Here is a 14,126-nt window from a genome sequence, read left to right on the forward strand (position 1 = left end):
AGCCTGTGGTGACCCTGGGACCCCCAGGCTGAAATGACCATTCAGTGGCCTGAGGGTCACCCAATTCCTGTGATGTGGACAGGACAGCTGGGTCACAAGGGTTAGCCCCAGCAAGCAGGCTCACTCATATTGGGAGCCCTCTCAGTTGTTTAGATGGTTTTGTGAGAAGCAACAACCTTAAAGGGTTGGCTTGTAATTACACAACTATGCATATTGTCCATCCCTTCACTTATCTGTACTGAGTAAACGACACCAAGAGAAACTTCCAGATGTCCTCAGGGCTGGGATAGTTCTATTTGTCATCCTGGCACTCTGTTGGAATTGAGAGATCTACGTTCTGGAAATAGCTTTGGTCTGGACTAGGAAAGAGGAAGCAGTGTGGGAGTGTGGAGTGTTGTCAAGATTTTGGACCGGATGCTGGGGAAGGAAAGGATGCAGATGGGGAGGAAGAGATGAAGTCTCTGGCATGAGCCCTGGACAGCAGCTGGCACCACTTGGGGAGTGGGGAGCCCCAGAGCTGGTGGCCTTGGAGAAGGGCTTTGTAGGCCCACTGCCACATCCCTGGGGCCTAGGAGCCAGAGACAGGGAGAAACAAACCTGTACTGCAAAGAGGAGAGGGCTGAGCTGAGGGCGACGCATCAGGATGTGCCAGAATGTGGGCCTGGCGTAGTCTACGCCCTGGGAGGGGTGAGCACTGTTTTCCAGGTAGGAAACCCAAAGTGCAAAGAGTTGGGGAAGGGGCAGAGGCCTGAGCCTCAAGTTTGTCAGCATTTTAAGTGCAACCTCTCCAAAAGCAATGTAACTCAAGCCTTGTCTAATTTTAATATTGATGGTCCCCATCTTATGACGGTTCAAATTACAATTTTTTTTTTTTCGTTTTGTTTTTGAGACAGAGTCTCACTCTGTTGCCCAGGCTGGAGTGCAGTGGCATGATCTCGGCCCACTCCATCACTCCATCCTCCATCTGCTGGGTTCAAGCAATTCTCCTGCCTCAGCCTCCTGAGTAGCTGGGACTACAGGCGTGTGCCACCACACCCAGCTAATTTTTGTATTTTTAGTAGAGGCAGGGTTTCACCATGTTGGTCAGGCTGGTCTCGAACTTATGACCTCGTGGTCCACCCGCCTTGGCCTCCCAAAGTGCTGGGATTATAGGCGTGAGCCACCGCACCCGGCCTCAAATTACAATTTTTCAACTTTACAATTGCGCAAAAGCAATAGGCTTTCAGTACATTCCTCAACTTTACTTCCAAATAGATCTATTGTAAGTTGAAAATATTGTATGTCAAAAATGCAATTTTTTGGCCAGGGATCGTGGCTCATGCTTGTGATCCCAACACTTTGGGAGGCTGAGAAAGGACTTGAGGCCAGGAGACTGAGACCAGCCTGGGCAACATAGCAAGACCTTCATCTCTTAAAAAAAAAACAAATGTACTTTTGACTTGCGATATTTTCAACTTCCACTGGGTTTATTGGGATGAAACCCCATTGAAAGTCAAGGAACATCTGTATATTCATTTGGGCATGAGAGGAAATACTGGTAACTAGCCTAAGCTCACTGATAGGAGTAATTAGGGTGAGGCTAATGTGGTGATTTAAAGCAAAAAGTAAATTTAAGGAATGTGAAGTAAATAAGCATATAGGTGGCCAAGGGATATGGCAGGAATCATGAAGGTATTGGGAAAGCAGCTAGTGCTGGGTGACAGATGTTACAGGACAGGAGGGCCCCCAGCAGCCTCCAGGACGGCCAGTTCTGTCCCTATAGATTTGCTCCCCCTGCCTTCAGCGCAGCAGGATTTGCAGCAGTGTAGGAGAGCAGCCAGCTGGGATCCAACGGGACCTTCTGGGAGGTCCCGCAGGGGTTGCTTCTTTCTGCCTGCCTTGTCCCCGCTCCTGTCCTCTCCTGGTCTTGTTTTGGCTGTCCTTGGGCCCTGGGCTGCGGCAAGTAGTGGAGGGCTGCAGGTGCATGTCCTGGGTGGGGCATGGGCCACCGACGGGCTTTGCAGGGTCCCCTCCCCTGCCCCCTTCACGGCTGCATCTGTCTCTTTCCTCTGCAGGGGGAGGGGTTGCACCAACTACGCGAGGCTTTGAAGATTTTAGCTGAGAGGGTTTTAATCTTGGAAACAATGATTGGGCTCTATGGTGAGTAGAGACAGACAGACGGACAGACGGCCCAGCCCTTGCCCGCTGGCCTTCCCCAAGCCCTCCTGGGGCGGATCTGGCCTAAGCTGAGTCATGAGGCTGGAGAAGGTGTCTGCCCCAGGCAAGCATGGACCCGAGAGGCCATGACCACCCATCCCTCACTGGTTCCCTCCTCTACAGGGGCTGGGGTGCCTTAGAAACCCGGGCCCCGCCCCTGTGGTCAGACCTGGGCCTCTAGGCATTATGGGCAGTGTGGTTTCCAGGCCTGCAGGGAACCAGAGATGACAGATTTCAAGTTTGGAAGAAATTATGGGCAATGGAACCAAACTCCAGTCCAGCAGTGGGATTGTGGGCAAAAGAGTTAGACTCCTGCAGTGCAAGGGGAAATGGGTAATCAAATCACAGCTCAGGGCAACAGGAGGATTATAGGTAATGGATCCAGACTCTAGTCGGCCTTCAGCTCTAGAGAAATCATGGGTAACAGTCAGCCCCCAAGACAATAGGTCATGGAGCAAGGCTCCTGAAGGGCAGGAGACTGTGAGTGACAGAGCCAGGCTCAGCCCCCAGGGGACTCTGGGTAATACACCACCTACCAGTTCTGACCTTCCTCTCCCATAAGCCCCCAGAGGCTCTCGCAAGGCAGGCTCTCTGGCCTGGGGCCACTTACTGGCCCCAGGTGTCCCCTTTGCAGTTTTCCCTTTGGTCCTCCCAACCTGTTCTGTTGGTCCCTTTAGGGGACTAAGAGCCAGGCAGTCACCCCAGGCATTCACCCAGAAACTTCCCACCCATGTGGTCACTCAAGGAGCCAGGCCAGCCCTGTCCCCACCTTAGGAGAGGAAACAGAGGTCTCAGTAGAGACTCACTCCCAGGCTCCTGCCCTGATGCCAGCTGGCAGTGCCCTCCTACCCTCCCCGCTTGGCTCCCCAGCCCAGCCCTTGGAGGCCAGACTCGCACTGTCTGCTCTTCTCCATCTCCCATCAGGCTCCTAGCTTACAGAGCTTCCTGCAGCAGCAGGCTCAGCTGGAGCTCCTGGCCAGACGGGTCACCCTGCTGGAAGCCATCATCTGGCCAGGTAATGGCAGGGCGGGCAGGCAGGGGCAGCCTCTTCCAGGAAGGGCCTGGGAAGGGCCTGGGCATGCAGAAGGCACCTTCCGATGCTCGGCCCAGGCCAGCAGACACTCGTTCTGCATCCAGCCAGCCAGCAGATGGTGCCTGGTAGAGAGAAGGCTCTGGTCACTGAAGTGAATGAGCACCTGCTCTGTGCCAGGCACCTTGTTGGGACAAGCTCCACCAGATAAGACAGATATAGCCCTGCCTTTGAGGAGTGTAGGGTGCTGGGGGGCTCAGGAGAACACTGACACTGGTAGAGAAACCCAAGGTGAGCTACACTGCAGGGAAGGGAGTACAGGCAGCCATGGGAATACAGAAGTGCCTCTGGCCTGGCCTAGAAGAGGTTGGAGGGGGGTCAGGGAGGTCTTCCTGGAGGGGGTAACATCTAAGTGGAGACCTGAAGGGCAAAGATCTGGGGAGAGTAAACAGGCAGAGAAACAGCATGAGTGAAAGCCAAGAGACCAGGAGCCCAGAAGCAAGAGTCCAGCAGGGCCCAGATCAAGAAAGTCCTAGAAGGCAGCTTGGGGTGACACAGGAAGTGGTTAAGACACCAGTAGGCAGTACCCCTCCTTGCATCTGCCTCCTGGGAGTTAGGCTGAGAACGTCTCTCCCCATGAACCTGGCGCCTGTGGCTGGCCCCGGAGAAAGGAAGGGATTGGCCACCCAAGGGGCTGGGCTCTGTTCCTCACCTGCCCAGCAGCCCCATCTCACAGCCCAGTGAGCATATCAGTGCACAGAGGCCTCCACATCATGTCCAACCTCGCATCTATTTTAGAGACTGAGAGGCTGGTTGTGGTGGCTCATGCCTGTAATCCTAGCACTTTGGGAGGCCGAGGTGCGTGGATCACCTGAGGTCAGGAGTTTGAGACCAGCCTGAGCAACATGGTGAAACCCTATCTCCACTAAAAATACAAAAATTAGCTGGACGTGGTGGTGGGCACCTGTAACCCAAACTACTTGGGAGGCAGAGGCAGGAGAATCACTTGAACCTGGGAAGCAGAGGTTGCAGTGACCTGAGATCACTCCACTGCACTCCAGCCTGAGAAACTTAGGTCCCAAGCAAGAAGGAGGGTTAAAGTTAGAGCCCAACCTCCTTCATCCAGCAAAACCATAGGGAGCACTCACTGAAAGCCAGGCTGGGTGGGCACTGGCACTCTGAAGTGCAGACAGGTCCCTGCCTTGGGGAGCTGCCCATAAGAGGCAGGGAGTCATATCTATAGAGCTGTGGGGTTGGGGAGCACGGAAGGTTGTGGATGAGGAACAGTCACTTGTCCCTGAGGGTGGAGAAGTCTTCTTGGAAGACATGACTCTGCATTGGATCCTGGAAGATCCCAATGAGTGTGCCAGGTGGGGAAGTGGGCGGGGAAGCCCTGAGAGAGAGGCCTGCCTGTGCAGAGGCCCAGAGGCTGGGAAGTGTATGGGGTCTGCTTCCAGAGCCCCTCCCACAGTGCTGCGTGCTTCTCTAACTTCCAGAAACTTCAGTGCCTAGCTCCCAGACATCCTCCCCTCTTACAGAGAGGGGCCAAGGACCAAATATCAGTCTCTCAGCACCTTTTTAGGTACCCCCACCCTCTCTCTCAGGATTGGGGCAGGAGCTAGAAGGGACACATTTGGGTCACTGTGACTCTGGATCTGTCCCTGCCTTCAGCGAGCTCTGACTCTGATAGCCCAGGGAGAGAAGTGACAGGCACCTCAGAAGGTCCACACCCACTGCCAGTGGCCCCTCAAGCCAGCTAGGGTCAGGGCTTAGAGAGACAGGTCGGGGGAGAAGGAGATGGGACAGGGAAGAAGGTGGGACCCTCCTCATTGGCCCAACATACACAGCAGGTGCTATTGAAGACCCAGATGGAGTTCATGTTTAGGTTATAGTCAATAATTATAATAGTATCAGCTGCCACGTGTCTGGCCCACCTAAGCAGGATTGATCATCTCCAATCTGTTAGAGTAGTAAGCTTGCTAAGTGAGCAATGCCATGGCCATTTTACAGATGAAGAAACAGAGGCTTGGTGGGCTCTTGTGATTGCTTCAGGGTCACAGGGATAGGAACGGTCAGACTAGGGGTCCACCTCAGGTCTCCCCTCTAAAGTGCTGGCTCTTTGGGCTTCATCAGCAAAGGTTTGATGACTCTGCTGCTCATCCAGGGCCCCAAATTTGATTGTGACAAAGTCACAGGGACCAGACCCACAGGAGATCTGGGTCGAAATGACACCAACCTCATAACCGTAATAATCCAGCATTTCCTGCAAAAACCACTTTCCAGTCCTGGTCATGGTAAACACATGTATCACAAGAGTGTGAAAACAGGACTATTATCCCCATATTCCGATGAGGCTCAGAGGTTCTGTGACTTGCCCAAGGCCACATAACTGTGGTAGAGTGGGACCAGGACACAACCCTAAGTGGCACTGGAGGGCCAGTGCTTGGTGCCACTCCCCTCCCACGCTCCCTGACTTTGGGTATGGGATGTCCCTTTCAGTGACCACACATGCCTGTCTGCTCTAGGAGCCCTCGTCTCAGCCCAGAAGTGCATGGAAGGCTGGGCAACACAGGGTCAGGGCACTGGCAGTCATGATTACGAGGGGATAGCCCACTCCCTGGCAGTGCCCTCAGTGAGAACCTGGTGTTCACCAGAACCCAAGTATCTGTCCTATTGAGGCTTAGCCAAGTCCTCCACCGAGGGCTTCTCCTCCCTGAGTGTCCGTCTCCCCCTAGAAAAACAGCCTATTCTTCTGACTTGCCTGGCCTGCTCATTTTGCTTTGGGAAGGGCTGAGATGATAGTCACAGAAGGCTTCCTGGAGGAGGTGGCTCCTACCCTTGGTTTTGAAGGATGAGTAGTTTTTCAGTTCCATCTGGAACTGTCCCTGTTGTAGACATGAGACAACTGAGGCCCTGACAGAAGCATAGCTTACCCAAGGCTGCACAGCAGGTCAGTGGCAGAGCCTGGCCTCCTAAGCCCTTTCCCCCAGCTGGTGACTTAGCCCAAGTCTGTTCCCTAGCCTCAGTTTACCCAGCTACCAAATGGGGATTATTCAGGGCACACCTCCACCCCAAATGAATAGAAAAAATAACCAGCCTTTATATGAAGCATTCACTGCATGCTAAACACTTCCCTAAAGGCGGTGAGTCTGGTTATTTCCACTTGACAAAGCAGGAATCAAGCCCTGAGTGTTCTCCTTGGGTTGGTGGCTGATAAATCCTGGGGGGAGGCACTAACCAATCTGCAGACCCCCTTGCCCACAGCTCTGTGGCCAGACACCAGGGTAGATTACACCTGGCAGAGGTTGCCCAGTTCTGCCACCCCCTAGAGGGCCAAGGGGAGGTAGGCACCTCACATGAACCCCCCTAATGTGGCCTCTCTCCTTCTTCCCTTCGGCAGAACCAGAGCTGGGGTCTGGGGCAGGCCCTGCCGGCACAGGCACCCCCAGCCTCCTTCGGGGCAAGAGGGGCGGATATGCAGCCAACTACCGGATCGTGGCCCCCAGGAGCCGGGACGAGAGAGGCTGAGGGCGATGGTGGCCCCTGGGGCAGACCAGGCCAGGCTTCCCCTCCTACCTGGACTCAGCTAGCTGCCTCCAGGGACCACCCGTCCATATTTATTAATGTCCTCAGGGTCCCTTCTGCCATCTAGGCCTTAGGGGTAGGCAGGTCTCAGTCCTGGCACCTCACACATGTCTGAGGCTGAGCAGGGCCTGAGAGGTGAGGCCTGGGCCTCAGTTTCCCTCTGTGACGTGGGGGGATGTAGGCCTTCAAGGAAGGGTAGAGGTACAAGGCTTCCTCTCATATGCTTTCTGAGCATCTAGGCCCAAAGGCACTAAGGGAGTCAGGAGCTGGGGCTCAGCACATGCAGGTATGACATGGTGGGAGGGCAGTCTCCCTCCCCCTCCTCCCCAATCAAACCTCGGGGCGCCCTCCTGCACCCCTCCCTCCTTGTTGTCCAGTGCTGGGTTCCCACTCCAAGGTCAGGCTGCCCAATCTCTTACTGGATTGCCAGGGGCTCCTTGCCTCAGTTCTCCCCTCTGAGGTCCCAGGCCCTCCTGCGTTTCAGTTGGGGCTGGGGGCATGGAGAGGAAGGGACCACCTGCTCCCACAAATGCTTTTCACAGACACCAGGAGGTAGAAGTGTGCTGGCCAATAAAGGCCCCTACCTGATTCCCCACAGGCTGGTCTCACTGTGTGCTTAGATGGGGGCAGCAGGGAAGAGGGTGTGATGGGAGGAAGGCTAGAAATGGGCAGGAGACAGGCAGTGGAGAACGCTCTGCGCTGGAGGACGAGCCTCCTGGAGGAACAGGCTGCATGGTGCAGGGGCAGGAAGCCTGTGTCTCTGGACATCAGGGAACAGCTCTCCCACAACTGGTCATTCACTTGGTGCTCATTCATTCATTCATCCCTGCATCCCTTCATCCCCCTGATGCCAACACAGAAGAGTCAAACACAACTGCTGCCACCAAGGAGGTCCAGGTTGAAATACAAACTGGTTTTTATTCTAAATGTATACTAGGGCAGCATGCTGTGGGGCCTCTCCTGCCTCCAGAGGTGCCTCTGCACCCTGCTGCGGCCCTCAGCAGACAGAGCAGGGGCTCAGGCTACCCACATGCAGCCCAGCCCCTTGACACCCAAGGACCTGCCTGTACCCCCACTCTCTGTCTGAGCTAGGGAGGCCCAGGACCCTCGGAGTGGGCAGGCCCACCCTTCCCCTGGGTCACCAGGGCCTTAGTTCCCACTTGTCCTCCGACCAGCAGTGACACAGCACCCTCCACGCGGCCTGTGGCTGCCAGCGCCACCACCGCCTGCTCCGTGGGGAAGCCCATGCGCTCCAGCTGCTGCAGCCTGTGGGGAGTGGGGAGACAAGTTCGAAGTGTCAGGGCCACCCGTGGCCCCTACATCAGGGGACCCCACCTCTGCCCAGCCCACCTTACCGCAGAGAGGAAACAGAGGACTTGGACAGCCATGGTGGGCTCTGGGGCCCCTGGGATGGCCCGTCAAGAAGTGAGGCCTGGATCCCCTCCTGCAGCATCTGCTCATCCAACGCCTCCCACATCGGAGTCCCTGGGGAGAAGCTGGCCCTGGCCCAGTCCAGGCCCGCCTCTGAGGAGCCCTCCCAGGTGGGGTGCACAGGCCTCAGACCTGGTGGGGGCAGGGCCGAGCCTTCACGGTGGGACCAGAGGTCAGAGGAGGCCACATAAAGTGGTCCAGGAATGGGAGGCCTGGAGGAGAACAGAAGAGGGCCTGACTGCCAGCCCTGCCACATCGCCCACCACCCAGACTGGTGTCCCCTGCATCACCCTCACCTCACTCCAGCAGGATGGGTGACAGGCAGCTGGGCCAGGCTGCTCGGGATGGGAAGGAGCCTCAGGGGCCAGCACCCTGCCAGGGTCCTGCACAAGACGCCCTCTTGCAGCACCTGCAGCCGCCGCTCCGAGGGCTCCAGCCACTGGAAGGCCCCAGCTGTGTCTGTCTGCCCGGGGCAGGGCGGCCGGTCAAGGAAAACCAAAAGCAGCCAGGGGTGGGCCCACGCCACAGGCTAGGCCCCATGCCAAGTTTGTTGGCCATTCCCTCCCATCTCCTCACTGTGGCCCAGCATGGAATAGCGTCACCCTGGTCAGCAGCGAGGCTCAGAAAGGAAAAGGGATCTGCCTGAAGCTACTCAGCCAAACAGAGCCAGGTATGCCTCAGCCCAAAGCCTGGGCTCACCCCTGACCCACTCTGTTCCCAGAACCCTGTGCACCATTTCAGGCCCACCTTTCCTGGAAGAAGGTCCCATTGACACACCTGCTCTTGCCTTCAGACAGGCCTGGATAGTTCATGTCCCCAGTCCAAACAGGCTCCTCCCCCAAAAGCCAGAGAGCAGGGGCCAGTGGCACTTTCCCCCCACAAGTATGAAGCATCTTAGGGCTAGACGCAGTGGCTCCCACCTGTATAATCCCAGCACTTTGGGAGGCTGAGACAGGATGATCAGTTGAGGCCAGAAGTTCAACACTAGCCTGGGGAACATAGACCTGTCTCTACAACACATTTTTAAAATTAGCTGGACATGGCAGTGCACACCTGTAGTCTCAACTACTCAGGAGGATGAGGTGAGAAAACTGCTTGAGCCCAGGAGTTTGAGGCTGTAGTGAGCTATGATGGTGCCACCACACTCCAGCTTGGGTGACAGAACAACTCTGTCTCTAAAAATAAAAAGTGTCTTATGAGCAGAACACCAATAAATACTGCTCCAGCACTGTTTTATTTTTTCCTTTTTTTTTTTTCGAGACAGAGTCTCGCTTTGTTGTCCAGGCTGGAGTGTAGTGGCCTGATCTTGGTTCATTGAGTCTCAGCCTCCCAGGTTCAAGCAATTCTCCTGCTTCAGGCTCCTGAGTAGCTGGGATTACAGATGTGTGCACCACACCCAGCTAATTTTTATATTTTTAGTAGAGATGGGGCTTCACCATGTTGACCAGGCTGGTGTCGAACTCCTGATCTAAAGTGATCCACCTGCCTGGCCTCCCAAAGTTCTGGGGTTACAGGTGAGAGCCACTGCGCCCAGCCAGGCTTTTAACTTTTTTGTTTTTTTTGCTCAAGGTGGTTTGGCTATTCTGGGTCTTTTCTGGTTCCATATAAATTTTAGGATTATCTTTTCTATTTCTGTGAAGAATGGCATTGGTATTACAGGGACCCCACAGAGCCCTTTACATTGTAATTGGCATCTCTACCAGGCCATGACCCCTGAGGCCCCAGCTCAGAGCATGTCCCAGAGGACTCAGAGAAGCTCCTAGAATGTGTGTGCACAGCATCCTGGTATTGCTTGGGCCTTAACCCCCTTGTGCCACTTCCTTCCCAGACATGCACAGAACCTGCACATCCCCACAGGCCCTGGGCTCAGGCAAAGGATACAGGCCAGGCCGGCAAGGAGGCCACAAAGGAGCTGCAGGAAGGGTGGCTCAGAGCTGAGCAGCGGGGTCAAGGCAAGCAGCAGCCACGGTGGCAGCCATGGTGGCAGTGCCCCACGGGGCCGTCTAGGGCGGTGTCCCTCCCCAGCCAGCATGCCCAGGTGGACAGGCATGTATCCACAGCCGCCGGCTGCACCAGACACCCCCAGGCCTGCCAGCAGCACTGCCAGCAGCCCAGAAGCCAGGGCAAGCAGGGCTGAGGCATGCAGGAACCTCAGCGTGCCCAGGTGGCACTCCTGCTGCCAGCCCAGAGTGGACAGGAGCAACAGGCTCAGGAGCAGGCCCGGGAGCGCCGTGTGGCCCAGGGCATGGGTCAGCAGCCGGTGCACTGGGAGAGAGAAGGGGCTTATGTGCCAGGTTAATGGCTCCAACATCCAAGGCTGTCCCAGGTGTGGCAGGTTGAAGGTTACCCTACACCAGGGCCACCCACTGAGCCCACCTCCCCTCCCCAGGAGCCAGTCTACCCACAGCCACCACTTAATCATTGGTGGAGGGGACCAAGGACTTCCAAACACGGCAGCTACGCCTCTGTGGCATGAAACTGAACAGGCAGGACCTGCCACTCAGTCTTCTCACTAACAACCCGCTACTGAGCACTCACTATGTCCCAGACACCATGAAGGTACTCTGCTTCCACATTTACTAAATCATACCTGGCTGAGAGCATGAGACTGCCTGCTTCAATCCTGGAGCTACCCTATTCCCTCAAGCTGTGTGACCCTGGTCAAATCACCTAACCTCTCTGAGTATCATTGAGGGTCCTCAAATATAAACTGGAGAAGTTGTTATTATTGGGAAACAACTGCTCAGTTGAGGTCACTCCTCAAACCCCCAACATCTCCTCCTTCCCATCCTCATGCTTAGTTGAAATTCTTAGTTCTTTTCTTTTCTTTTTTTTTTTTTTGAGACAAAGTCTCACTCTGTCACTCAGGTCAAAGTGCAGTGGCACGATCTTGGCTCACTGCACCCTCCGCCTCCTGGGTTCAAGTGATTCTCCTGCCTCAGCCTCCCAAGTAGCTGGGATTACAAGCACCCACCACCATGCCTGGCTAATTTTTGTATTTTCAGTAGAGACGGGGTTTCACCATCTTGGCAAGTCTGGTGGTCTCAAACTCCTGACCTCAAGTGATCCACCGTCCTCGACTTCCCAAAGTGCTGGGATTACAGGCATGAGCCACTGGGCCCAGCCTTAGTTCTTACTTCAAGAAAAAGCGACCAGAAAGGGAAATCAGAAAAGTATTCCTACCGACAGGTTCCAGCCCACCCTGCCAAGTTATCTGCCCTCCCTTCTTGGCTGTGGATGTGCTGGGCATGCTCCTGTCTAAGGCCAAGCTTCCCCAGGACACTGGGTCCCATTCCTGCTTAACCTCTGCAGGGCTCGTGCTGCCCCTGCCAACTGGGCCCAGGCCCTACACCAAGTTTCCTGCTTTCCAAGGTCCATGTGGCTGGCCCTCACCCTGCCAGGGGTCCAGCAACAGCTCCGGGGCCAGGACAAGGCTGGGGCCGGCCCCCAACAGCCACAGGCTGCTCATCAGCAGCATCAGGACTGAGGAGGCGAGAGGCAGCGGGAACAGAGGGCCGTGGGGGCCCCTGGCATGCATAGCTTGGTTGAGGGTGGTCAGGGGCGGTCCTGGGGCTGTGTGCTGGGGGGTAAAGGAAAACAATAACAAGTTATTATTGCAGCTATCTCACCAATACCCTCTCAGGTACCTTATCAACAGCCCTAGAGGTGCAAGCAGGCTGGAGAGGCAGGCCCAGCAGCTTGGCCATAGTGGAGCTCAGACCCTAAACCATTTGCTCATGAGCCATCTTGCCATTCCACTCACCTATGTTTAAAGACTGGCAGGGGACAGGCATAGAGGCTCTTGAGTCCCGATGGGCCCTAAACTCCCAAAAAGAGGTGTATAGCCCCCTCCCCCAGGGCGAATTCAAGGCCATCTTTAACCCTCTTCTGTCCTCCCCCTTCACCTCAAGCTACTACCTCCCTCTTTCGTCCCTCCCCTGTGCCCAGCCTTAAGGCTCCAGATGGTTTCAGTTGCCCCTGACCCTGGGGTGGGACCAGCCAATGGGCAAGCACACTGGGGAAGGGGTGGGGCAGAAGGGCAGGAGTCCCACATTTTGAGCCCTACTAGGAGAGCTGTGACTGAGACATCCCCTTTGAGGGCGAGCCCATCCACGGTAAGCCTCCTCCTGCATCCAAACTGGCACAGCCCCTCTGGCTCTAGCTCCCTTTTCCACAGGAAGGGCCCAGTATGCGCTCCACCTCTCTGTTCTGTGTCCCTAAGCAAGTTTCCCAACCTCATCTTTTCCAGATGAGCCTCATTCTACAGATGAGCCTCTCCTTCCTCATCTGTAAAATGGGACTTCAGAAATTCTCTTCCTCAGAGGACGATGAAATAAAAAGGAATAGGCTAAGGCAAGCCCTGGCCCACAATTCTTACTCGGTAAACCACAGCAATCCCTACTAATCATGGCAGGCGTCCGTAGCCATCAACCGGCCCATCAAGGCGGCCTCCATTTTGGAGGTGGCTGCTCCAGCCTCACTGGTCCCAGCTTTGGCCCTGAAACGTGGCCTTTTCCTGCCCACCAAAGCAAGGCCTTTTCCTCTATGCTTTCCTCTTGCATCCAGCCTGTCCTCCAGGGCCTGTAGGTCTTCACCCCTGGTCAGGCCTCTTCATCCCAGGTCTCCCACTGAGGTGATTCAGGGCGGGAAGCAGGATCCCAGAGAAGAAGGCTGCCTAATCTGCCCCCCTGCCAAGGGCATTCTCCACATCTACCAGTTTCCTGCAGGAAAAATGTGGACAGCTCCTCTGCCTGCATTGTCCTTCCCTCCACTTTGCCAGCAGGCAAACTCCTATTTCACCCTTTGAAGCCCAGCTTAAACATGCCTTCCCCTCTTCTGGCCCCCCAACATCATGGATCTTATCCTTATGAGCACAGCTTGGCCAGTCTGTCTCCCTAGGCAGGTGGTTTGAGGTCATGGCTCCTCTGATCCATCCCCAAATTCCCCAGGGTATTTACAGCACATAGCCAGTGCTTTATATGTGTTCACAGAAAATAGGACACCAACTTGGCTCCTGGTGCTGTTGAAGGATTTAAGGGCATCACCGGCCTTGGCATCCACCTAGGGGGCCAGGCTTGAGGTCCAGGAAGGTGGACAGGGGCCAGCCTTGCCTGGAGGTAGGGTTTGGGCCCAAGGCACCCACCATAAACCTCCTCCTGCATCCTCACAACCATTCCACCCGCTCTGGGCACCTTAGCAGGGGTGAAGGGCTTGTTCGCGGACACTCGGAACTGGGACTTGAGCCCCCTGGACCTCACTTTCTTCAATCTACGAAACGGGGCGGTGCACCATCAGGCCCTGCCTACCTTACTGGGAAGCCAGGAGGGCAGAATGGAAAGACAAGGACGGAGATTCTTCCGGGTGGCGGATAGAGTAGGGGTCCTAGGGTCTGTCTGGTTCGAACTCAGCTGTGGAATTTGCAAAGATACTCAATATCCTTGGTCCTCAGTTACCCCTTCTGTAAAAGCAAGGGTATTGGATAAGGAATGATTAAAGGGCCTGCTCCACCTCGACCGCTACCGGGGATGGGATCTCGGGACCAGGAACGGCGTTCGAGGCCTCCCACCCAGACGACCGGCCTCGGGCCCCTTCCCCGCTGGCCCGGGCCACAAGTCCCGGGTACTCACTGCGGAGCGCGCCCCGCAACCCTGAAAGGCCGGTCGGAGACCCCGGCTGGGAGTAGGGACTGTAGCTCCCAGGCGAGACCCGGTAACCCTGAACCCATTCCGCGCACACCCGGCCGCGTAACCCCGGCCGACTGGCTGGCGCGCCACCCAATTCCCCGTGGCCCGCGGATTAGTCAGCAGTTGTTCTCGCCCGGGTCCCTTCCCCCAGCCCTCCCGCCGATCTCCGTCTCCTTGCAGGGCAGACTCTTCAGCGACGG

The 14,126-nt window shown here is 55.9% G+C and overlaps 2 protein-coding genes across 13 annotated transcripts in view; one reads left to right on the forward strand and one right to left on the reverse strand.

Annotated features, from left to right (window-relative positions):
- Nucleotides 1-7,408, forward strand: part of EMID1 (EMI domain containing 1) — a 50,752-nt gene extending 43,344 nt beyond the window's left edge. For 4 of the 10 annotated variants that reach the window (XM_017499482.2, XM_017499488.2, XM_017499486.2 and 1 more), the window contains one exon: nucleotides 6,627-7,408. In XM_017499482.2, the coding sequence (XP_017354971.1) occupies nucleotides 6,627-6,878 (252 nt within the window). In that variant the 3' untranslated portion in view covers nucleotides 6,879-7,408. Of the gene's footprint in view, nucleotides 1-2,054; nucleotides 2,140-3,120; nucleotides 3,212-5,961; nucleotides 6,177-6,626 lie in introns of those variants that run through there. The other 6 variants (XM_017499487.2, XM_017499489.2, XM_017499485.2 and 3 more) reach the window with 4 other exon arrangements.
- Nucleotides 7,409-7,694: 286 nt separating this feature from the next.
- RHBDD3 (rhomboid domain containing 3) lies at nucleotides 7,695-14,099 on the reverse strand. 3 transcript variants are annotated; one of them, XM_017499492.2, is made up of 7 exons: nucleotides 13,870-14,099; nucleotides 13,549-13,700; nucleotides 11,636-11,822; nucleotides 10,124-10,507; nucleotides 8,539-8,701; nucleotides 8,167-8,454; nucleotides 7,704-8,077 (listed from the first exon to the last, which is right to left on the reverse strand). In XM_017499492.2, exons 3-7 carry the CDS (start codon nucleotides 11,778-11,780, stop codon nucleotides 7,900-7,902), a joined length of 1,158 nt encoding a protein of 385 aa, XP_017354981.1. In that variant the 5' UTR covers nucleotides 11,781-11,822; nucleotides 13,549-13,700; nucleotides 13,870-14,099; the 3' UTR covers nucleotides 7,704-7,899. The 3 variants fall into 3 exon arrangements, with proteins under 3 accessions (XP_017354980.1, XP_017354981.1, XP_017354983.1); XM_017499494.2 differs by lacking the exon at nucleotides 13,549-13,700 and having other exon boundaries at nucleotides 13,870-14,094; XM_017499491.2 differs by lacking the exons at nucleotides 11,636-11,822; nucleotides 13,549-13,700; nucleotides 13,870-14,099 and having other exon boundaries at nucleotides 7,695-8,077; nucleotides 10,124-11,133.
- Between the last annotated feature and the right edge of the window lie 27 nt (nucleotides 14,100-14,126).

Source organism: Cebus imitator, unplaced genomic scaffold (assembly GCF_001604975.1).
Source record: "Cebus imitator isolate Cc_AM_T3 unplaced genomic scaffold, Cebus_imitator-1.0 Scaffold258, whole genome shotgun sequence".
NCBI classification, from domain to species: Eukaryota; Metazoa; Chordata; class Mammalia; order Primates; family Cebidae; genus Cebus; species Cebus imitator.

Bases quoted from the DNA above. Each gene is read 5' to 3' on its own strand.
- RHBDD3 (XM_017499491.2), bottom strand. From the start codon at position 10,664: ATGATTAAGTGGTGGCTGTGGGTAGACTGGCTCCTGGGGAGGGGAGGT. The intron at 8,702-10,123 runs GTATCCTTTGCC...CCGGGCAGACAG, and splicing joins CCTCCTTGCCGGCCTGGCCT to ACACAGCTGGGGCCTTCCAG. The intron at 8,078-8,166 runs GTAAGGTGGGCT...CACTCCCCACAG, and splicing joins TCCTCTGTTTCCTCTCTGCG to GCTGCAGCAGCTGGAGCGCA.